The 26,022-nt window shown below is 45.9% G+C and overlaps 1 protein-coding gene across 1 annotated transcript in view; it reads right to left on the bottom strand.

The window, feature by feature from the left end:
* Positions 1 to 226: 226 nt before the first annotated feature.
* LOC144805650 (uncharacterized) overlaps positions 227 to 26,022 on the bottom strand; it is a 225,284-nt gene continuing 199,488 nt past the window's right edge. Inside the window, 2 exon segments of the mRNA XM_078672173.1 lie at positions 227 to 639; positions 6,097 to 7,860. Coding sequence (XP_078528299.1) covers positions 227 to 639; positions 6,097 to 7,860 — 2,177 coding nt within the window.

Below are 26,022 nucleotides of genomic sequence, written 5' to 3'. Positions count from 1 at the left end.
AGTCTATTATGGAAAAATTCCAATCACACAATGGTTAATTTTTTTGTTTTAATGAAGGTGTTACTATATTCGTGATAGTACGTAGGAGAACAGCCAACACTTGTTTCACCCCTTACATGGCCATCCGGCCTGATGCCTGTTTAGGATTGATAATGGACTTCAGCTTTTCAAGCATTCATGGCATTTAAAAGATTTATTTCCCCTTTGTGAGCTCGCTGATGATTTCTTAATGCTGAAGAGTAAGTAAAATACTGCCACATTCACTGCAATTGTATGGTTTTTCCCCTGTGTGTATTCGCTGATGTGTCCGGAGGTTTGATTGTGACCTAAAACTACTTCCACATTCACTGCAATTGTATGGTTTTTCCCCAGTGTGTATTCGTTGATGTCTCCGGAGGTCTGTTAACTGACTGAAGCTCTTTACACATTCACTGCACTGGTATGGTTTTTCCCCTGTGTGTATTCTCTGATGTGTGTGGAGCTGTGAAATGTGATTGAAGCTCTTTACACATTCCTTGCAATGGTATGGTTTTTCCCCTGTGTGGGTTCGCTGATGTATTTGGAGTTCTTGTAACCGACAGAAGCTCTTCACACATTCACTGCAATGGTATGGTTTTTCCCCTGTCTGTGTTCGCTGATGTGTGTGGAGGTTTGATAATTGACTGAAGCTCTACACACATTCCTTGCAATGGTATGGTTTTTCCCCTGTGTGGGTTCGCTGATGTATTTGGAGTTCTTGTAACCGACAGAAGCTCTTCACACATTCACTGCAATGGTATGGTTTTTCCCCCTGTGTGTGTTCGCTGATGTGTTTGGAGTTTTGCTAACGTACTGAAACTCTTCACACATTCACTGCAATGGTATGGTTTTTCCCCTGTGTGTATTCTCTGATGTCTGCGGAGGTGTGATAATTGACTGAAGCTCTTCACACATTCCTTGCAATGGTATGGTTTTTCCCCTGTTTGTGTTCGCTGATGTGTTTGGAGTTTTGCTAACGTACTGAAACTCTTCACACATTCACTGTAATAGTATGGTTTTCCCCCTGTGTGTAATCTCTGATGTGTGTGGAGCTGTGAAATGTGATTGAAGCTCTTTACACATTCCTTACAATGGTATGGTTTTTCCCCTGTGTGTATTCTGAAACGTCGGCATGAACCGAGGCTATGCCTTTGTGAGAGACTGTTATCAAGGGTAGCCTGTGGTCCGCGTCGGGAATCATCCTGTCACCAACGTTGTTAATTCTCACATAGGGAACTTTATCAGGACTTAAATGACAAGAGTATTTAGAAGGGAAACCCTTAGGGTAATTATCACCGATCTCTGTAGCAGCTATAGCTGCCAAGATGTCATCATCATTCTTACTGTTGGACCTTGTAACTGCTGCTACTACATATGTTGCTACTGCGGTCTTTGTTGCTTCATCAACAAGACTGTTGCCAACAGCGTGTACTCCTACACGCTGGTGACCAAGAGTATGAATTACATTTACGAGAAGCAGACGTTCTTTATTTCTGCGACTCAAACCCATTTCATCTTGTGCTTAATTGTGCCCCCTTTGGAATCACGATAGTCATTCTGAGTCCAAAAGAATACATTTTTATTGAAGGACTGAACACAGTAATAAGAGTCACTCACAATTAAAGTAGTCACACGAGGGTCTGCAAACTCCAATGCAAGCACTAGAGCACAGTTTGAGAAAGGTGTGTTAGGGAAGCTTTGTTTTTTATAGTCTATTATGGAAAAATTCCAATCACACAATGGTTCATTTTTTTGTTTTAATGAAGGTGTTACTATATTCGTGATAGTACGTAGGAGAACAGCCAACACTTGTTTCACCCCTTACATGGCCATCCGGCCTGAGGCTTCCTCAGGGTGTTACGAATCAGGTTGTAGAAGTATATCTGGTCGTTCTTTTCTGTGGATAAATAGGGATTCCCTGATTTTGGTGTAATGCCGGTACGAGTCCTCTCGTGCAATTGGAATTTTTCCATAATAGACTATAAAAAACAAAGCTTGCCCTGACACACCTTTCTCAAACTTTGCTATAATAGGGGGTTAGGGGTTTCCCCATGCCGAGGGCAAGCTTGACAGAAAAGAGGGACCATTGCTCAATAAACAGCTAGTACGGGGTTGGGACATTTTACCCCTCATTCTCACTGACCCAAGCACTAGAGCACGTAGCTCTGCCAACTGGGCGGTACAGTCACCTAATGTCTGCGTGTGCACGACATCGGACTTGAATTCTCCATTCACCATGGTACCAGCCACGATTACGCAGGCCACTGAATAAGAATGCTTAGATCCTATTGCCGGTTGCGCTGAACTGTCAGTGTTAATGATACAATGCTAATCCTCAAGCGTGCGCATGAACATAGGAGCAGGATGAACAAACTCATACTGTAAGAACTCCTGAGTTTGCAATGAAGGGGCAAAGATAAATGTGACATCCGGAGATGTCAACGAAGTTGCCCATTGTATCCAATTAGGATATAAAACTTTAGAACTTGGTACACTGGCTTTCATCACTTCTTCAAATGCAGTATAAGGTGTAACAGCCAACATGTGTTTTCCTTGTGACTGCGCTCTCTCTTTTAGAATCGCCATCTGTACAGCTGTCAAGACTTTCTCGACAGAAGAAAATCGCTTTGCAGCCGAAGCGTACAAGTGTGACTTGTAAGCGATAAGCACTGTGTCTCCTTCATTAAACGTCAAGTACGTGAAACCCATGGCACCAGGCACAATTCTTATTACCAGGTTAGTGTGGTTATCATGAGTCAATAAGTACTTAGATTCAAGAAGATCAGACTGCAAAAATTGCAGAATAGCTGAATTTCCCGGCAGCCAGCATGACTTGGTAAAAGTTGGTTGTATCAAAGCATATAGAGGTTTGATACGCTGGGCATAATTGGGAATATAAGTACGCCCGAAATTCAAAAATCCCAGCAAGGATTGTAGTTTTTTCAGAGTTTTAGGAGACCATAAACATGCACATTTCTCCAGGCAGTGAGGTGCAAGACCTCTACCTTCATTGTTGAGCCCAGGAACAACACTGGGCTCAACAGTGAACTCCGCAATGTCTGACTTTGCAAAGATAAATTTATAACTGAAGTCCGCAAACATAACTATGATGCGGTCAATGCGACACAGATGCGGCCATAATTCGTCGTCCATTAGATAAATATCATCAATGTACGAGTACCCATTAGGATAAATGCCATCTAACAAAGAGACGACACGTGCGGCAAAGACACCTGGGCTGTTTTTATAGCCTATGGCCAATCTTTTAAATTGTTTTTGTTTGCCGCCACAAGTGAACACTGTCCATTGACAACTAACGGAGGACAGGTTATGACTAAAAAAGCTATTTGAAATGTCTTGTGTGATCTTAAATCTTTTTCACATCAGACTGTTAACGAGAGCTGAACTGTGGGTGTTCTGTACCGCACATGTACGACAACATGAATTTAAATGTCGATAATCCAAAACCAGAAAACACAAGAATATGTCTACACCCAATTAATTTCCAAAAACTTATATCAGATCATAGGAGAAACACAAACTTATTGAGTTTGACCCGGTATATTTATTTATACTTGTCTATTTCGAAAAAAAAATTCATTCTTCTTTTGAAAGTTTCGCAAAAAAGGAAAAAACTGTACATTCAATACATTTAAATTCCAGCATCTAACTATTTACAAACAAAATATTTACAATTCATATACACAATTATCATACATTCCACAAAAAAATTCACTATACAAACACAAACAATTGAAATGTTCAAAAAAGTTAATCTGAATTAATAAAGAATGAAGAGACAAAGTCAAAAGGAAGGAGCACGTCCTAAAATAAGGATGACTTTTACAACCAGCCAGAGCTAGTTCAAATGCTTAGTGATATTGATTGCTCCCTCAGATGTGCCGACGCATTTCTAGTCTGAGGAAACCAGTTCCCAGACTATCATCAGGGCTTTGTCACTTTTCTGTGTAAAATGCAGAAACACAATAAAGTTTTAATTATCTAGCTTGAAGCCTCTATTCTTTCTGGTATTGCACTAAACAATCTAAAATATGTACCTGTGTGTAAATATTCACATTACTAATAATAATAATGTTGATGTAATTCAAAATGTGAACCTTTTCATGAATCTCATGCTTGAATTAACCTATAACACATTTGTATAGGTAGGTTCATCCGTCACGCCTGTTAACCGGAAAAGGTGTTGAGGGTATTGTGGACAGATACAAGCACTAATCAAGACTTTGGGCGCCATGTTGCGGGAATTCTGCTCATGCACAGAACTATGCGCAGGAAACCAGGACCTCAGTGTATTGTGGTGTACCAAAAATCCACCTCAGTGCCCAGAACCCCTATCCGACTAGCAACAGTGCCTCATTCATTCTCCGTACTACAGCAAAGCTACCAATGAACAAGCGACTTTGGGACCTCTCAGGAATAGTGGGAATCAAGAACACTCTTTTGATTTTACTCTCATAACTGTCCACAATGTGAGTAATCAGAGTCAATGTATAGTTTAAAATGTTTATTTCAACTACGTGCTCTAAGATGCAGTATCTTTGCTAACATAAGTAAAAAGATGCATAAAATCAATACAATCAACATTGTTACAATTCCATAAAATACAAAGGGAGAAATCATATTATAATGATAGTGGAACCAGGTCTATAGCGCCTTGTGTACCACCCTCCCCTTGCTAGGAGCTAGGTATTATAATAATAGAAGTTCTCTAGGTTAAAACCGGGAACCCCATACCTCCAAAGTCAGGTGAAGTGAATCACATCCCAGATCAGCACAGCTCTTTGTCGATTGAAAGGTTTTTTCCAAGTGCTAGTCTCATGCATGCAGTGCAATATTAAAAGCACCTGAGTTTCAAAAATGAGCAGCTCTGTTTGTGTTGTGTCTAGAGCGTGGACCGATCAACCTGCATCAACAGCATACATTGTTATTTTAACATTGAACACTTTGTGCAGACTTGAGGTCGCAGTGTGAGTCTAGAGATGTGAAAAACAGACCGTTCTCATGTGAAGGAAAAGCAAGCTGTTTGTCTTTATAAAAACAGAGACATGTAGTGTCATGTGCAAAAACAGCAAAATGGCGTTTGAGCAACTAACTCACTTATGCTAATATAGCAATGTGTGCAGGCAGAATCGTATTCATCCCTACACTTTTACAAGTAGCATGAACAGGAACTCTTGGATGTTTTTCTTTGTAACTCTTCACCGCCAAATAAAAACCGCCAGTGTTTCTTTTCTTTTATTCCACATTGTGCTAGTCTCCCAGTGGATTTCCTGTTATATCACATTGTTTTTTTCAATGTGTACCGAAGTGAACAATCACTGGGAACAGACACTTTTATTATTCTACAAATCTTTGGTTTTCTTCTTTTCATCTAGTCGAGTCTTTATTCATCTGGTATTTGAATATCCCACATAATTATACATATTTTTCCTGTAATTCCTTCATCTCACAATAACTGCACTCTTCTGTTCCTGTCAATGTCCTCAGATGAGTCTAAATTATTGCTATTGTTATTAAGCTCTTTCTGAATTCACTGCATCTCTAGTATTATTTATAATGAAGGTGTGTGTTCGCTGAGGCTCTGTAGGATCAGAAATTGACAAAAGCTCGTCACACTTTTAGTGCAATTGTACGGTTTACCCCAGGTGTGTTCACAATTGACAAAATCACTTCTGGCATTCATTGCAATGCCCATTTTTACTCTGTGTATGTTAGTTGATGTATTCGTAGGTTTTATAACTGACAGAAGATATTCACACATTCACTGCACCTGAAAGGATTTTTCTCTGTGAGCATTAACTGATGAATCCTTAATGCAAAAGATTTCCTAAAGGTACTTCTACACTCACTACAGTTGTATGGTATTTACAGAGTGAGAGCAAGCTGATGTCTACATAGGCTTGATAATAGACTACATTTCTTCACACATTCATTGCACTTGAAGGCTTTTCTTCTGCGTTTGTTTGCTGATGCCTGTTTAGGATTGATAATGGACTTCAGCTTTTCAAGCATTCATGGCATTTAAAAGATTTGTTTCCCCTTTGTGAGCTCGCTGATGATTTCTTAATGCTGAAGAGTAAGTAAAACTACTGCCACATTCACTGCAATTGTATGGTTTTTCCCCTGTGTGTATTCGCTGATGGGTCCGGAGGTTTGATTGTACGCTAAAACTACTCCCACATTCATTGCAATGGTAGGGTTTTTCCCCTCTGTGTTTTCTCTGATGTGTGTGGAGGTTTGATTGTGACCTAAAACTACTTCCACATTCACTGCAATTGTATGGTTTTTCCCCAGTGTGTATTCGTTGATGTCTCCGGAGGTCTGTTAACTGACTGAAGCTCTTTACACATTCACTGCACTGGTATGGTTTTTCCCCTGTGTGTATTCTCTGATGTGTGTGGAGCTGTGAAATGTGATTGAAGCTCTTTACACATTCCTTGCAATGGTATGGTTTTTCCCCTGTGTGGGTTCGCTGATGTATTTGGAGTTCTTGTAACCGACAGAAGCTCTTCACACATTCACTGCAATGGTATGGTTTTTCCCCTGTGTGTGTTCGCTGATGTGTGTGGAGGTTTGATAATTGACTGAAGCTCTTCACACATTCCTTGCAATGGTATGGTTTTTTCCCTGTGTGGGTTCGCTGATGTATTTGGAGTTCTTGTAACCGACAGAAGCTCTTCACACATTCACTGCAATGGTATGGTTTTTCCCCTGTGTGTGTTCGCTGATGTGTTTGGAGTTTTGCTAACGTACTGAAACTCTTCACACATTCACTGCAATGGTATGGTTTTTCCCCTGTGTGTATTCTCTGATGTCTGCGGAGGTGTGATAATTGACTGAAGCTCTTCACACATTCCTTGCAATGGTATGGTTTTTACCCTGTTTGTGTTCGCTGATGTGTTTGGAGTTTTGCTAACGTACTGAAACTCTTCACACTTTCATTGCAATAGAATGGTTTTCCCCCTGTGTGTAATCTCTGATGTGTGTGGAGCTGTGAAATGTGATTGAAGCTCTTTACACATTCCTTACAATGGTATGGTTTTTCCCCTGTGTGTATTCTATGATGTCTATGGAGGCTTGATAATTGACTGAAGCTCTTCACACATTCACTGCAATGGTATGGTTTTTCCCCTGTGTGTGTTCGCTGATGTGTTTGGAGGTCTGTTAACCGACAGAAGCTCTTCACACATTCACTGCAATGGTATGGTTTTTCCCCTGTGTGTATTTTCTGATGTGTGTAGAGGTTTGATATTAGACTGAAGCTCTTTACACATTCCTTGCAATGGTATGGTTTTTCCCCTGTGTGGGTTCGCTGATGTTTTTGGAGTTCTTGTAACCGACAGAAGCTCTTTACACATTCACTGCAATGGTATGGTTTTTCCCCTATGTGTATTTTCTGATGTGTGTAGAGGTTTGCTATTTGACTGAAGCTCTTTTTACATTTGTTGCAATGGTATGGTTTTTCCCCTGTGTGTATTCTCTGATGTGTGTGGAGGTTTGAAATTTGACTGAAGCTCTTTACACATTCCTTGCAATGGTATGGTTTTTCCCCTGTGTGTGTTCGCTGATGTGTTTGGAGGTCTGTTAACCGACTGAAGCTCTTTATACATTCATTGCAATGGTATGGTTTTTCCCCTGTTTGTATTCGCTGATGCTCTTTTATGGTTTCTAATTGGCTAAAGTTCTTGACATATTCAGTGGAATTGCACGATTTTTCTCCTGACCGTGTTTCCTGAAGGGTCAGCATAGTTAATAAACCACTTGTGTTATTTTCACATTCCCTGTATGTGTCTGATATTGTGGACGCTTGATTTCCGATTTAACAATAAAATACAAGACTCACTAAATACCTGCCACATTCATAATATCAGTAAGGCTTCCTTGTGGGTGATTGCATCTTTAGAATGGATAATGGCTTCGCATGCTTGCGGGTAAAGCTTAATCTTTGTTCCGGTAGGTGTAAATTGGGACAATACTCTGTACTTCAGAGAGCAGATCTCCGCTTTCCTTTAGCCTTCAGTTGTTAGGCTCCACTTCGTTGTGCTTTTCCCTGGTGCCTGTGGTTTGGCTAGAAAGAGTTTGCAATACACCTAGAGCACTGAATGCTGGTCTGTTACCAGTTTTGATAGCAAAGCACTGCTCTAGCCATATCATGATGTTGAAGCGACTCGTAATGTGTACAGCTACTCCAAAGAGTGTCCCGGGGCAAAGCACAGGTCAGAAAAGAAAGTAAATCCGGTTGTTTCAAACATGGACAAAAAGCCAAGTTGCCAACATTTTTTAAACATTATCACGTTACTAACAGCTCAAAGCTGAAGAGGGAGTTTGTTCCAAGCTATGGATCCCAAATAGACACTAGACCTTCCTCCAACTCTCATACCGGCCTCATGATCAAAGCTGATCTGCAGGTGGTTTATCAGTTTTGTTGTCTTGGTTTTGTTGAGGTCATTTCTTCGTCTTCGGGTGTCGAGGTGCAGAGCTCAGACTCGTATTCACTGAATTGCCTTTGACTGCTTCTTCCTGGATCTGTCCTCTGCCTCTGATTTCACTGATGTTTTTGGAGCTCCTTATTTTTGATAATTTTTGCAGGTTTGATGTGTTATCTTCATTATTCATAATCAATCCATGCATTTAAGACTTATTTTCTGTTGGATGTAAAGAAATGCAATATTACTAAATGCAAACGTAAAGAATGTGAATACACAATATTTAACCAGCTGTAGAAGACATCTCTTCTCTACCATATTTGAAATTTAGTAAGGAACATTTTACCATACAGGGATATTTCATTAAAACTGTGGTTGAACATGTCACATTGTATTTACTTCTGAAAAGGCAGTGATCTACCATTATTCACTGAGTAACTTACTAAAGAAAGGGCAGTCACAGAGCACTAGTGCTACAGGTACAGTTTTAGGTAGATGTACATGGAAAAGATTTCAATTAAACAGAACAGATTGTGGAAAAAGAGAGGAATCAGGAAGCGCTGCCGTTAATTCAGTTTCAGGAAGTATCTACCAAAGGTGGCTCTTTAGGAAGTGTATAACAAAGGTAACTCTGCAGGAAATATTTAACCAAGGTAACTCTTCAGGAAGTATATAACAAAGGTAATTCTTTAGGAAGTGTATAACAAAGGTAACTCTTCAGGAAGTATACATGACAAAGTTAGCTCTTTAGGAAGTATATATGACAAAGGTAACTCCAGACACCTTTTTCCACAATGCTTTCCTGTTCATACTGGATCAGCTCAAATGTCAACTCCCGCCTTTACCTGGCAGCTTATTAAGTGTCTTTCTATAAGTGCGACGGTCCTCATGATCGCCGTACTCGCGGTTGCGGTCCAACTGCCACCATCCAGGCAGACTGTCCGCTGTATTATGAGTGTGGTGGTGGGACCGCCCCCGCCGCCAGGATCAAGGATCCTGCTGTGGAGGCGGTCTGCAAACACCCCGAATATGTTGGCAGTGCCGATGCCGACATCGCCGATCATATTACGGTCTGCATATCCACCGTCCTTTTCCCTGGCAGGTACCCCGCCATGAAAAGGATCAAGGACATGCAGGTAAGGGGGCCCTCACAGGGCCCCGGACGATTCTGCTCCTGGGGTTGCATGCGGGGGGCACATGTTGTGCCACCCCATGGAATTGCGCCCTTGTTCCTGCACAGTGTGGCATGCATGACATGGTGCAGGAACGTGCTGCAGGCACTCTTAAGGTGGTTATATGCTGTTTAGGTTCTCCAATGAGCCTAATACAGCCGCCGCGAGACTGCTGCTTCACCGCCCACCCACCCTGGATTTAGGTCATAATCCGGCGGCGGGCTCTCAATGGGCTTGGCAGTCTGCCTGGTACCGCCGCTGTGGTAGTCCCATTGGAAGACCGCCACACTCGTAATAAGCCCCTAAGTCCCCTTCAACACATTTACAGCCCTCCTGGCTCAAGCATTTCTGGATCCTAGTAACCTAGAAGACTGGAGCATTATCCTGAGTTGAGGTGGATTTTCTATCAGCGTAATATATATCCATCTCCCTTAAACTAGTGCCTGATTCTGAACTGAATGACAACTTACAAAAGTGAGGTGCAGATTTATGAGTTCTGGCGCATCTCTGCAAATCAGCAGGGATGCGCCAGAACTGATGCGTCACGCAATTCCCTCCTTGCTGCACCACAGATGCGCCGCATTTAGAATGCGGCACACCATGGTGCAAGGAAGGGCAGATGTGTGACGCATCTTGTGGTGTACGGGCGGCGCATTGCTGGAGTAGCGTCGCAAGTGCGACGCAACTCCTGCAATGTACAGAGGCCACCCATACATAACGTGGTGCGTCACTCCTTACGCCTGCTTCAAGCAGGCGTAAGGATTTGACGCAGCAGCCTCGTAAAACTGACTCAGTGAAATCTTGTAGATTTCACTGCGTCAGTTTTACGGGGCTTTCCTACGAGGGAATGCCCACCCTGCGACAGAACGCCCACATGAAACCTGACGCAGGTTCCATGTGTCGCAGGGCTTGACAACGTGACGCATCTGCCTAGATGCGTCACGTTGTAAATAGGTCGCAGGGATGCACCACGTTTCTGTGCCGTTGCGTGACGCAACGGCGGCGTAAACGTGGCGCAAGTCTGACATAAATCTGCCCCTAAGACTTTAGTTCTTCCTAAACTAGTTAAAGTTAAGATCATGTTGTATTTCAATCAGCAGCTCCTTCCAGGGTTTTTTGTAAAACAGAATGAGGGGTTATTATAATGGGCCCGACTTTATGTTGCGCACACAGATTTGGCAAACAAACATTAAATCATGTAATTTATTATTCAACGATATCAGTCATTTAATCCTTATAGAGAATCCATCACAACCAATAATTTAACTGAAATATCAAGCATCAAACAGATGTGTGCATATTAATAATTGTTTTTGTTTTTCAACATTTACAAGATATTTGACTTATTGTTGTCTGTCTGAAGGCCAGGATGCTACTTTGTGACTCAACAGGGCTTTGGTAGAGCGGGAGGAGGTGTCTGATGTCCACAGGTGAAGTCTCATTTCTCCATTCCCATATTTCTTTTATCCAGGTTTACCTCATTCCATGTCCTTCAGCTCCCTAATCCCCTCGGTCTGTGTAATCACTCGACAGGGTTCATTGTTAGCTGTGGCAGGGTACACACTTGAAGCATGCACACAGCAGATGTATGATAATAGCCTGATAGTGAAGAGGCCATGGTTGGCAGTACGGAGCTCACAAGCTTCGTTTCAGAAGCTCACCTGGGAGGTCCTAACTGAGGAGGTGAACACTTTTTTTGGGCTGTCTGTGTCCAGTTTATCAACGCTCAGGGTTTAGTTTCAAGTCAAGAGATAGTGTAGGATTAGAATAATTGTAATGTCATACAATCCAACAAATGCCTTTACCACGTATGCCTTTACCACGAAACACCTTTACCACGCAAGTCTTTACCATGCATATGCCTTGACCACGTAACACCTTTACCACGCAAGTCTTTACCATGCATATGCCTTAACCACGCATAATGATTTACAACAATGGCCCTGCGATAAGCCACCTCAAAACGACTTCATTCAAAGGACGATCAGCCGCACTCTCACTCTGTGTCCCACGAAGACGACACACCATTGTCCAAGCACTCACTACTGTTTTATCTATTCTATAATGCAGCAACACTCAACACACAATGCCTACGCATTTCGACTCACGCCTTCAACCGAGCAACCCAGTGTGCAACAACCACAGTGTTTTTAAAACAAACATCACTAAACATTTAAGGTCTCCAACACGGCTGTCCTCTAATCATCTATAAACAGGTTGCGACACTTGGAATGAGTGTCGTCTCTCTGAGCAAAACCAATTTGATGTGTGAATGTCTTGAAGAATATATTTAAACTTCAAAAAATCATGATTTCCATCGTAATTTATTCCATGTTTCTTCACAGGAAATTGTATGTATCATGTAGCTGATTGCTAGTTTAACATCCTTAAATTTCCCAAGATTTTCAAAAAGACCATTGAGAGTTCACCCAATGCATTTCAGACTTTTAAAGTCCTTCGTCAGGGGTAGTCTGAAAATAATGTAGAAAAAATATATGTAGGATCTTTTCAAGTGTCACATTGCACAAACACATTTACAGAATAAAATAAATCACATGCTGCAAAATCATTACTGATTCAAACATAATTGTATCAAAAACCGTAAGTAAAATTACAAAAAACGAGTAGCATAAAACCAAGATATCAAGCACTATGAAGAGGAAGATAAGTTGATAGTCCCTAGAAATCCTGATCAGAAATAAACCGTGAATGTATCACGTTTACCCGAGGTGTAAGAAACGAATATTAGAAAGTGCAAGTAGCTCGAGGTTGGAATGAAAAATTAAAACATGATAGGCAGTGTACGAAAATCGTAATTACCAAGTGAGATAATGTGTCAAAGTAAAGTGTGCCGAAAATAGTACCAAGTTAAAGAAAGAGCGTGAGCCCAGATAAATCAAGCCGGATATACCGTGTGGAGAAGTGCGGTCGGTTAAAAGAATGTGCTAGCGGCGAGTGGACCAAACTTACTTGAAGGTTCAGAAACGAACAGCGTGTCAACGCCGTTCAGCTATCTTTGCACCAAAGCGTGTGTTCGTGAAAAAGAAATAGTGAAGGGGGAAAGTGAACTAGAAATGTAAACATAGAAAGAGGACACATATGGTGGTGGCCATCTTGTAACGGTGTATTTGGAAGATGAAAGGCAAATAGTGAAACTGAATGGATTAATACTGCCCAGTAATGTACCAGTAAATGAAAAAAGTAGATAACATGTAGACAGTATGTAAGAAACAGATATCAAGAAATACAGATAATTCATGACTTCATAGGTAACACAAAAATTCCATCCGATCATTTAAACCCAAAGGTTTTGACGATTGCAGAAATTTTATCCAGTAATTTTCCCTTTGCAAGATAAAGTTAGTATTGTCTCTGTCATCGCGCTTAGGCACCACTTCAACAGCAGCAAATCGTAATTGACTGATGTTGTGTCTAAGTTCTTTAAAGGGAGCTGCTACAGAAGATTGAAGGTTTTGAGTCCTGATGTTGCTTTTGTGTTCATTAATACGTGTCTTTAACTTGCAAGAAGTTTTCCCTGTGTAGATCAATCCACAAGGACATTTGATGATGTACACCAGATTTTCGGTATCACATGTGGCATTGAGTTTCAGCTTGATGTCGGTGCCTTTCATGGGGTGTTTCAAGATTGACCCTCTGATAAGGTTGTTACAATTTTGACAGTTAAAACAAGGTTGATTGCCTTTGTAGATGGTGGAGGTTACTTGTTTCGGTTTGGTGATAATTTCTTTTAGGTTGTGACCTCTTTTGTAGGCAAATAATGGTGGACCTTGAAAAATGTGCTTGAAATCAGGTTCAGTACCTAGGATTGACCAATGTTTGAGTATAGATGTCTTATATGATCTCGGATTGACTGAATATTTCGATACGACCACAGGTCTTTTGCTGGTGTCTCTGTTTTTAAAGGTAAATGCCTCCTGTTGACTCAATTTATCACAACGTTCTTTGGCATTTTTAAGAATGGTTTGCGGATAACCTCTTTGTTCAAACCGTCTGATCATAGTGGTTGCCTGTTTTTCAAACTTGGTAGTTTCAGATACTATTCGTTTGCTGTGGTAGGTGGTATTTCAAAGCCGTCTGGTGAAAAGATTTGTAATGCAGAGTGTTATTCTTATCAGTGGATTTTCTGTGTAGGTCAGTTTCCAGATGATAGTTTCTTGGTTGACCTCATGGGTGAATTGAATGCGATCATTAATATGATTCAGTTGTAGTAGTGCATTGTTCAAAGATTCATGGTCTCCTTGCCACAAGACAAAGATGTCATAAATGTACCTTAGGAAAATCCTGGCATGTGTCTTCCAAGAATTGAGGTTCAGTATATAGTTTTCTTCAAAATATTTCATGAAGGCATTGGCGTAGACCGGCGCGGCACAGTTGCCCATAGAAGTACCGGAAAACTGTACAAAGTGCTGGCCCTCCCATTGGAAATAGCTTTGCTCTAATCATCTATTACACGTTTTGTGATATACTTCTCCAATTCCCCTTGTAATTCCTCATTTCGCCCACATTTTCACACAGAAATGTTGGCAGTTTTCAGTGTTTAAGTATATATATGCTCTGTATTTCCAGATATCATATTTACGTGGGGAAGATAACTGCTTTTACCGGCCCCATCCGCACTAAAGAGATTATACGTAATAAGGGTTACATGCTGGCTGACCTCCAGACTGCCCATGGGCTTGTCTTTATGGCTGCTCCTCCTTCAAGTCTCTGTGGTTCACAAGTAACCTTCCCCAACGGGCAGGGCTCTTAGCGCCTTAATATCTCGGTGGTATGGTGTACTTGCTTGCAGCACATACAGGAGATCACCATATCTAATTAAGTTGGCCAAACTTTATGACAAGGCCTAGAACACAAGCAAAGGTAATGCGCTGGGCAGCTTCCCCTACTAAGCTGTGTTCACATTCAGTCCTGTTAAGCAGTGCCATGCTCCCCAATGGAACTTCCTGCCACTGACGGGCTGATAATCATTTCCAACTCTAAAGCTGATGTATTTCACGTATAGAACAATATCCAATGAGTCTTTACTCTTTCATACAGCATCCCTCTCGCAAATAACATTTGTTCTCCAGCAAAGCTAGGTGACAGCAGTAGCCAGTGTGTCAGGGGCTCTAGTCCAAGAAAGAAATTCCCTCTTTGACCCATGTTAAACTGTGAAATACAGCAATAATTAGGAGTTCAGTGGGCCCTGGTGCCACTGCACCTGCTGCGCAAATGGAAGCTACGCCTCTAGTTTGGAAGTAGGAATGGAGGAAAAACAATCCGTGTTTGGGATAAATGTGATTGTGAATATATAGAAAATTGCGGGTGTGCTAATGTCATTTAATGTGTTTTTTAATTTGTAAGGCAGGCTTGGGGAATACCTAATTAAAAGAGGCTTTCTATCTTCTACGGCAGAAAAGGGTGTACCTACAAAGAAATACACATACAAAGGTTTGCACAGGTCCACAAACACACACACAAAATATGAACACACAGATAAGAGTGGGCGTAGTTGGCGGAGTACCACTACACCGAATTATGTGGAATTGATCAAAAACTCAGTGAATTCTGCTCCGCAACTCCATTCCATCTCACCACAATTAAGAAAACAGAATCCTCACATACCCTTGGGAAAACGACTAGTAACATTATTACATGCTAAAATGTATATAATCATCTCACAAAAGTGAAAATGAAAATACAGCAAGCAGTGAGAGAAGTGATGATTTTGGGGTCCTTCCTAACCTAGGGAGAGGACCAAGCAGAATCCTTGAACACAAACAGCACACGATGCTGAAATGATTTGGTGGTGGTCCCATCCTCCTAGGACCACCCCAAGCACAGGTATGGGCAAAAATACAATCCCAACCAAAAGGCCCTGCAAAGCATTATGGGACAAAATTCTAAAGTGCAGTGAATATTATAGTATCCAATATCAAAACCCTCCTCAGGGGGCAGGCTCTAAGGCTCAGCTGAGAGCTAATACAATAATATTCACTAAACTCTAGAATCTTGCCCCATAATGCCCCGCGTTCAGCAAGCAAGAGCATTTTTTTCTGCTCTTGCTTGCTAGAAGTGGAACACAGTTTGCTGTGGCTTGGCCGGAGCGCTATAGCTCCCGCCAAGCCACAACAAACAGATATGTTCCAGGGGTGGGCACCCCGGGAAATAGCAGGAGTCTGGCCTGGGGTGCCCAGGGCCATTATTGGCTGCAAGTTCTTCATATTTTCCCCAGGGCTGCAGAGGGGCCATATGTCCCCTGCAATACATTTAACAAAAAAGAGGTGGCAGTCCCTGGGGTTGCAGGGGGGTCTGTGTGGGCCCCACACATCAATTAAAATTAGAGCCCTTGAGAGGTGGTCCCTGGGTCTCCGGGAAGACCACGCTGGCCCCCCCATCCAAATTGACAAAAGGCCCAGGGAGGTGGCAGGGGTTCTGTGTGGCCCCCGCATTATTTAAAATTAAAGCCCTGAGAGGGTGGCAGCCACCAGGGTGGAGGAAGGGGGGTCTGCACGACTCCCGCTTTGTGTAAAGAGAAAGCCCCAGGGAGGTGGTGGACACCGGGGCAGGTGGGGAGTCAAGGAGCCTCCAGGGAGGTAATGGTTCCTGGGCAGTGGGGGAGGCTGTACAGGGCTCGACAAATCCATTCGCCCGCTTGTATTTGCGAGGGAGAATTGATTAGGACAAGCTATTTTTAGGTCCTACTCGCCTTTTCTGACGAGTAGGAAGACAAACTAACTTTTGTGCTCTGTCTTTGAAAACGGAGCAAAAGTGACAAGATAACAAGATTTAAAGGCATTTTTATTGCTCACAAAGGGAATGAGCAATAAAGATGCCTTTAAATCTTGTTACCTTGTCACTTTTGCTCTGTTTTCAGAGACAGAGGTCAAGAGGGTTACAGTTAGGTCGATGGGATTTTCCAAGGTACTAGACCTGCAGGACTAGTACAATTTTTCGGATTTTTCCTACCCTGCTGTGCGAGCCTCCCCAACTTTCATTTTTAAAGAAGCCCCGGGTAGGTGATGGCCCCTGGGGCAATATTCAGCTTCATATTCAGCTTCATGGGGTGTCCTGCTCCCAGGACACCCCCACACCTCATGGCCACCAGCTGCTGCGTGTGCCCCCCTGCTCGACTCAGCCTCGCTGAGCCTGCCGCCTCTGCGTGTGCCCCCCTGCTCGACTCAGCCTCGCTGAGCCTGCCGCCTCTTCTCTGCTGACTGCCGCGCTATTTGTATTTCTTTTTTCTCGCCACTGTTGCCACTTTACTGTAATTCTCTCCCCCTGAGCCTGTGTTGTCCTTTTGGGTATTCCTTGCATTAGTTTGCGTCCCCGTGTGCCCCCCGCCCCGCTCCCCGCTTCCCGACGCCGTGCCAGCGGCCACGCCCCCTTTCCTTTGTCTACCCTCCCCGCTCCCCACTTCCCAGCTCCTCCCTCCCTGACACTTGGCCATATATGGCGACCGTGCAGTGCGGGTGAGTGTGACCTGCTCCCAGGACACCCCCGCACCGCACGGCCACCAGCTGCTGCGTGTGCCCCCCTGCTTGACTCAGCCTCGCTGAGCCTGCTGCCTCTGCGTGTGCCCCCCTGCTCGACTCAGCCTCGCTGAGCCTGCTGCCTCTTCTCTGCTGACTGCCGCGCTATTTGTATTTCTTTTTTCTCGCCACTGTTGCCACTTTACTGTAATTCTCTCCCCCTGAGCCTGTGTTGTCCTTTTGGGTATTCCTTGCATTAGTTTGTGTCCCCGTGTTCCCCTGTGCCCCCCCCGCCCCGCTCCCCGCTTCCCGCCGCCGTGCCAGCGGCCATGCCCCCTTTCCTTTGTCTACCCTCCCCGCTCCCCGCCTCCCAGCTCCTCCCTCCCTGACACTTCGCCATATATGGCGACCGTGCAGACACGCAGCGTACATGCGCAGCGGGCGCGCCAATTGTGTGCCGAAGGCGCGCCAAAGGTAAGCCCGTCTGCGCCCGTCCGCGCCTGGACCGCGCCCAGCGCCGGAACCCCTGGCCCCCGCGGACCCCAGCACACCCGCCAGACGTACGACGCCGCCACCCTCATCGCACTCAACACCGGCCGAGTCCCGGAATGCTACCAAGCCACCCCCAGACGCACCCACGGACCCTTCAGCTGCCACTACTGCAAGTTCACCTGCATCCAGACCTGCAAGGCTCCCGCCCCCTCCAAGCCGAACACCAGCAGCAGCCAACTGAAGTGCATCCTGCTCAACACCCGCTCCGTCCACAGACACGCCGTCCAACTCTGGGACCTCCTCGACACCACATCCCCAGACGTCGCATTCCTCACGGAAACCTGGATGAACTCCTCCTCAGCGCCCGACGTCGCCATCGCCATCCCGGACGGACATAAGATCACCCGGAGGGACCGCGTCAAACAGATTGGAGGAGGCATCGCCATCGTCCACAAGAACACCATCCGCGTCACGACCAACACCGACAACACCATCACAGCCGCCGAACACCTGCACTTCCAGATCCACACCGACCCCAATACCACCCTCAGAGGCACCTTCATCTACAGACCCCCGGGACCACGCACACAATTCAGCGAAGACATCGCCGACTTCATCAGCTCGCACGCCCTCCCCTCCGCTAACTACATCCTCCTCGGGGACCTCAACTTCCACCTGGAGGACAACAACGACCGCAACACCACCTCTCTGCTCGACAACCTCGCCAACCTGGGACTCAAGCAGCTGGTGACCACCCCCACCCACCTCGCCGGACACACACTCGACGCCGTCTTCTCATCCAGCAAAGACATCGCCTTCAGCCACGCCACTGGGCTCCACTGGACGGACCACAGCTGCGTCCACTTCAGCTTCAGAAGAGCCACGATCCACCACCGCCAGCAACAGGTTGCACGAAGAAGCTGGAACAAGATCACTGCCGACCAGCTCGCCGCATCCCTGAGCCAGCACCCTCCCGCCAGCTCTGCGAACCCCAGCCAGGCAGCCGAGAACCTCTCGAAGTGGATCAGCAGCTGCGCAGACGACCTCGCCCCCCTGAGGACCCCGCCCAGCAGACTCGGCAGCAAGAAGGCCCCATGGTTCACCGACGAACTCAAGAGCTCCAAGAAGAACTGCCGAGTCCTCGAGAAAGCATGGAGAAGAGACCCTACACCAGACAACATGACCAACCTCAAGCTCGCCACCCGAAAGCACCATCAACTGATCCGCGCCACCAAGAAAACAGCATTCAAGGAGCGGCTGGACAACAACGCACACAACAGCAAGGGACTCTTCATCATCGTGAAAGAGCTCTCCAACCCCAACGCCGGAAACAACGACGTCACCCCATCGCAAGACCTCTGCAACTCCCTCGCCTCCTACTTCCACAACAAGATCGCGGACATACACAACAGCTTCAGCTCACAACCAACGCTCCCCACATCTGCACCATCGCCCCCCACCACCATCCTCAACGCCTGGACCCCTATCAGCACCGAAGACACCATCCGCATGATGAACTCGATCCACTCCGGATCTCCGACCGACCCCTGCCCTCACCACGTCTTCAACAAAGCCGACGCCGTCATCGCACCCCACCTGCGGGACATCATCAACACCTCCTTCAACACCGCCACCTTCCCCGAGAGCTGGAAGCACGCCGAACTCAGCGCTCTACTAAAGAAACCTACGGCAGACCCCACCGACCTCAAGAATTACCGCCCCATCTCGCTCCTCCCGTTTCCAGCCAAAGTCATCGAGAAGACAGTCAACAAGCAGCTGGCCGCCTTCCTCGAGACGAACGGATCCCTCGACCCTTCACAGTCGGGCTTCAGGGCCAACCACAGCACCGAGACCGCCCTCATCGCCGCCACCGATGACATCCGAGCCCTGCTTGACAAAGGAGAAACAGCGGCCCTCATCCTCCTAGACCTCTCCGCAGCATTCAACACTGTCTGCCACCGCACCCTAGTGCAGCGCCTCAGCAACATCGGTATCCAGGAGAAGGCACTGGAGTGGACCATCTCCTTCCTCGCTGGAAGGACACAGAGAGTCCGCCTACCACGTTCAGATCAGAAGCCACCGAAGTCATCTGCGGCTCCTCGCTCAGCCCCACCCTCTTCAATGTCTACATGAGCTCCCTTGCGGCCATCGCACGCCAACACCACCTCAACATCATCTCCTACGCCGACGACACACAGCTGATCCTCTCCCTTACCAACGACCCCGCCACCGCCAGAGCCAACCTGCACGAAAGGATGAAAGACGTAGCCGAGTGGATGATGACCAGCCGCCTGAAACTGAACTCAGACAAGACGGAAGTCCTCATCCTGGGCCCCTCACCCTCCGCCTGGGACGACTCCTGGTGGCCCCCCGCCCTGGGCACCGCACGCAAACCGACAGATCACGCACGCAACCTGGGCTTCATCCTGGACTCCTCCCTCTCCATGACCAGACAAGTCAACGCCGTCTCCTCATCTTGTTTCAACATCCTGCGCATGCTACGCAAGATCTTCCGGTGGATCCCCACCGAGAGCAGGAAGACGGTCACTCAGTCCCTCGTCACCAGCCGTCTGGACTACGGCAACGCCCTCTACGCCGGAACAACCGCCAAGCTCCAGAAGAGACTCCAGCGAATCCAGAACGCCTCGGCGAGACTCATCCTCGACATCCCCAGACACGGCCACATCTCCAGACACCTGAGAGACCTGCACTGGCTCCCGGTCAACAAAAGAATCACCTTCCGTCTCCTCACCCACGCACACAAAGCCCTACACAACCAAGGCCCGGGCTACCTCAACAGCCGCCTCAACTTCTACGCTCCCACCCGCCATCTCCGATCGACCAGCCACGCCCTCGCCACCGTCCCCCGCATCCGAAGAGCCACCACAGGAGGAAGGTCCTTCTCCTACCTGGCCGCCAAGACCTGGAACGCCCTCCCGACCCGCCTCCGCCTGACCCAAGACCACCTCGCCTTCAGGAAGCAGCTCAAGACCTGGCTGTTCGAGCAGTAGCAGACCCCCCCCCCATGCGCCTTGAGACCCTCCGGATGAGTAGGGCGCGATATAAATGTCTTGATTGATTGATTGATTGATTGATGGAGGGGACCTGTGTGCCCCTCACTCTATTATTTTTAGAAATGCCCTCAGGACCTGGCCACCTGGGCCCAACACAGGAGACCACGCTTGGTTTAACAACAAAAAATTTGGCAGGGTCCACGGATCCTGCTGAAATAAAAAAAATGTAATGCTTTTTTGATCATGTGAGGTCCTTGTGGGACTCCCTCAAAGAGACCCAGTGGGGTCAGGGTGTTTCTACCCGACACCATTTTCTTTTTTTAAATGTTTTTTTCTGTGACTTGATTCAAGCAGAGCCACAAGATGGCTTCCAACACTACCTGGTTTGAAGTGTTGGTAGCCAATCAGATCACAGCACGAGATTGGGAGGTGTTGTGGGTCCTCCGTGTCCCAAGGTATTTCTTTAAATAACTCTGCAACTACTGTACAGATTTAAAGAAATCACAAAAAGGCACTTCCCAGAATCAATATCCGTTTTCCTGCCAAATCTGGTGTCATTCTGATAAGCAGGTCAGGGCTGTAGCCATGTCTAAATTTCCTATGGAAATTAACACAGGGAAAAAGCGTTTTGGGACCCCCCCCTTTTTTCTAAGCCCCCGCTTGACAGATCACCCCGAAAAAAGATAGCAGATAAAATGAGTTGCAAACTACTTTTAAAAATTTCACAAGGATACATCAAATGACACCAAAGTTATTGGCAAATCAAAAAACGCTCTTCCTATTTAAACTAAATCCTAACTAGAACTACCTATTGGCAACCGCCTGTAGGTGATATATACACACACATCTGATATATATACTTGGCATTTTGTTGTAAAGGCATGCGGGGAAAAGGCTTGCGTGGTAAATGGTGCATTGTAAATGCTATTTCCCTCTATGTCAAGTTTATCAAGAACTAGGGTTTAGTATCACATCAAGAGATAGCGCAGGATTAGACTAATTAAGACCCCAATTGGTCTCATAGCGTCACGGTACTCAATGGGACATGAACCTAAACTGAGTCAATGCCGTCTACGGAGTCCACTTCAATGGGCCTTTGCTACCAGTATCTTGAAAGCTCAGTAGCACTTACGCTTCTTTTAATGCTGAGGCAGTTTTGGTATTTGGTTCACCACAGAACGAAAGGCCTGACTAGTCCAGTTGAAACTTCGTCACCTTTGTACATTGACAGGGGTTCTTTTAAGAGCATAAAAATGTGGTGGACGCCCACATTCGATTTTGATGGCAATCCACCAAATGTTTACAAAGTCGGAGTTTGTTTCTGAAAAACACACTGGGAGTTTTTTCACTGGGAGTGTGGATCAATATTTTCTTTTCTGTTCATCGCTACCAAATTTTACCTGGAGTTGCCTAACAAAAACAAGCATTTGCAATGCAATAGGTTTTTGCATTTTCACGAGTTAGAGCTATGGGCATTGCAAATAGCAAAGTATTTTACCTAACTGGATTAAGTGGACCACAGGACTATGTGCTGCGACCAACCTGCTCTGCTTTGCCTCCTGAGCCCACGGACACTGTTCGCCGGACCCGCTTCGCAGGTCCCGCATCACAAGGGCACTCAGCGGGGTCTGTGGCAGCGAAACAGGGCTGAGAGCGTGACGGCAGGGACTCCATCTACCAGGAGTCCCTGCGTGGCCAATAGCTGACACCTGGTCCGCTCTCCCTGTAAGCCACGCCCACAGCGCACCAGCTGACTGAAAATCAGCCCTTCCTTCCTGCCCTGGTGGGATTCTCCTTAATTTGCATCCTGGATTAAGCGGACCACAGGACTATGTGCTGCGACCACCCTGCTCTGCTTTGCCTCCTGAGCCCACGGACACTGTTCGCTGGACCCGCTTCGCGGGTCCCGCATCACAAGGGCACTCAGCGGGGTCTGTGGCAGCGAAACAGGGCTGCGAGCGTGACGGCATGGACTACATCTACCAGGAGTCCCTGCGTGGCCAATAGCTGACACCTGGCCCGCTCTCCCTGTAAGCCACGCCCACAGCGCACCGGCTGACTGAAAATCAGCCCTTCCTTCCTGCCCTGGTGGGATTCTCCTTTATTTGCATCCTGGATTAAGCGGACCACAGGACTTTGTGCTGCGACCAACCTGCTCTGCTTTGCCTCCTGAGCCCACAGACACTGTTCGCCGAACCCGCTTTGCGGGTCCCGCATCACAAGGGCACTCAGCGGGGTCTGTGGCAGCGAAACAGGGCTGCGAGCGTGACGGCAGGGACTCCATCTACCAGGAGTCCCTGCGTGGCCAATAGCTGACACCTGGCCCGCTCTCCCTGTAAGCCACGCCCACAGCGCACACGTACATAACCAGTCCAACCCCCGCGCACGCCGGACGCGTGCGGAACAAAGCGCAGAGCGAAGCCCGGGCAAAGGGCGGGCCGTTTGAGGCCGTTAGAGACTGTTATAGACTGGGCTGGGCCACCCCCCTAAAAAGCTCGATCGCCTAAGCCGTAACTTATAATCTTTGATATTTTCGGCAGTTGTCCCATACCAACCCTGGGTTTCTGCCTGTATTTCCACACGCTCACCCTCTTCTTTGTAAGTGAGACAGTACTCACACGTCCATCATGTCTACACGAGGAAGTAGAAGTAAAACTGCCGCTAAGGACGGGCAAATCACCGGCCCTATCGATAATTTTATCACCAGAGCGAATACTTTTATAGATCAAAGTATTTCCTTGATAGAACGTAGAGTGTCCCAAGATTTAGCAAAAGCCAAAAGGTCCTCTATGGGACATTTGGCAGATGCACGAACACCGGATCAACGTAGGGACCTTGGACTGAGTGAAGCCTGTGGCCAAAGGCATAGCCTTCCAACCACGGTTGATCTATCAGTCTCACAGCTTTCTGACTCACAACTCTCCCTGGACTTAGAAAAAACCCCAGATTTAGTGATCCATCCTACCCCAGAGGAAATAAGACAGTCAAGAGGGAGGAGGGAGGGTGCAATAAGAAAGAAAAAACCTACAGCCACAAACAATCGAAAAACAAAAAAACTAGATAAGGGCCCTAATAAGACAAGAGAGACCCGAACCCTTACCCCACCGAGACGAAATCAGGAAACTTGTAATGTGATTGTTCACCAAACACTACATGACACCCCGCCACCCACTACTGGGGAAATCATAACTGACCTCTCATTAGGTAAGGATGCAGGTGGTAACTCTGACTGCAATGCCCGACTATTAACTAAAATTGGAGACCTTTTTAAACAACTATTCAAACCACTAGAAATGAGACAGGGACAAATAGAAAAGACATTGGCAGATTTGACAGCCTCTGTAAAAACTAAAACACATCAGGGGGTACAAAAGACAGGGGGAGGTAATCAGTTACCTACAACCACCACCGTACAAAATAAACAACCTATCCCCCCGGTAGCTAAACCAGCCCACCAGATTCTGACAAAAAAAAAGACATCAGAAAATACCCTAAGTAACACCCCGATTTACATTAACACCACAAACACAAATTTGGCACACAATAATATGGGCCCAAAAACACCAGCTACACAGTCTAACAGAGAGTGGGATAGAAGACCCCCCGATGGAAGATTTTCTGTTAATCTCCCACCGGAAGCCAGTCGTTTCATAGTGGTAATGACAGGCATACCAGAATTGGTAGATCATACTAATGAAGCAACCTGGTCGCTAAAAAATAAGGTCCAACATTGGCTAAGCGCAAATCGCCCACCTCCTCCCTATTACTCAACCAAGATCCTAATGGTAAGAAGAGCCCCCTGGGTAGGGCATGGTAAAAAAATGATACAGGGGGATTGTGTCCTTATCACCTTTGATGATCCTAGATTGGTTGATCACATTTGTTCCTGGGACCACCCGACCCCAACTGGCACTATAGGAACAAAGCGCCTTTCCTTCTTCTACCCCCCAAGACATAGTAATGGTTATCATTACGATGGACCCTGGCAAACAGTAGGCCCTCGACATCGGGGTAGAGAAAGGGACGACTAGGGAGGACCATACCATAGGGATCCCTATAGAGAACCACCATCTTGGGAGGGCTGGAGCGGCATCCCAATAACGAATAGATACAGTGGTCTGGAGGTAGTAGATTGACCACCACAGGCTGAAAATCATCTCAGCCCCAAAAAAAAGGAATCAGAGGGTAATACCAGACCCCAAATAACTCAAACTCCAAAAAGGGATCCCCAAACTTTGAGTTTTGTGTCCTGGAACATTGCCGGCCTCCGCCCCAAGATCGAGGACGGCACAGCTATAAGTTTCCTAGACAGTCATCAAATTGTATGTCTCCAGGAGACATGGTCACTAACGGAACTACACCTCCTGGGTTTCAGAACGTTCTTTTCTCCAGCCTTGGCCGGGACCATGGGCAGAGCAAAGGGGGGATTAACCATCTATATAGCGAATACCATAAAACAAATAAAAATGACTACTCTTGAACTGGATGTAAATTTCCAGCTTCTCTCCCTCTTTCTACCCAAAAATGAGACTGTCCTACTTGTTAACTTTTATAATAACTTGGAGGAAGGAGAATTTTTGAGAGTAATACTAAATCTAAATGAAAAACTCACTAACTTTAGACAGACGAAAGGAGGGAGGGGGTTTGTTTTCTTTTTATGGGGAGGGGACTTCAACCTGCATCCGTGTCCTTACTCTATTAAAAACTGAAGTGAAATGGTTAATTAATTGGATATCCCCCTTACCCATTTTTGTCATACAAAATCGGGCATAGCCATGAATGACCTTCTGTCAGACCTGGGTCTTATAATAGCTAACTACCTAAACCCAAAAACAGGAAAACTAGAACCTAGGTATGTAGGGAGGGGTCGCCAGTCTACTGTCGACTACATCCTCATATCAGATGGGCTGTCAAATAGGATTAAGCACGTTGAGGTTCTATTAAACACTTTAAGCGATCACTCTGTTATCAAGATAGAATTTAACTTACTACACCAACAATCCCTTGAGTCAACAATAGCAAAAGCTTTGAATCGGAACAATCTACAACTGGCTCAGGTAAATGGTTATACTCTAAAATGGGGGAAGATAAATCCCGGGTAAATCACCGAAGAGGTGATCAAAGCAGAATACCCCCATATCTTAAAATGCCTTGATCTAACCACGATAGAGGAGGAAGTCATGAGTAACTTCTCCAAAATCTTAACTGTCATCAAGGGCCTTTTAACAAAAAAATCAAAGGCAGAAACTCTAAACAAGAGAGGCTGGTTTAATCATAGCTGCACCTCGGCACATACCAAGCTTAAAGTGGCCCTGAAGAATGAAAATAGAGACCCACAGCTAATCACCAGACTGAGAAAAAAATATCTGTCTGCCCGAAAGCAGAGAAAGGCCGAATTAAAGCATGC

This window comes from Lissotriton helveticus, chromosome 1_2 (assembly GCF_964261635.1).
Source record: "Lissotriton helveticus chromosome 1_2, aLisHel1.1, whole genome shotgun sequence".
Classification (NCBI taxonomy): Eukaryota; Metazoa; Chordata; class Amphibia; order Caudata; family Salamandridae; genus Lissotriton; species Lissotriton helveticus.
The sequence above is the reverse complement of the archived record's forward strand: the minus strand, read 5'-3'. Positions and strand labels throughout refer to the sequence as shown.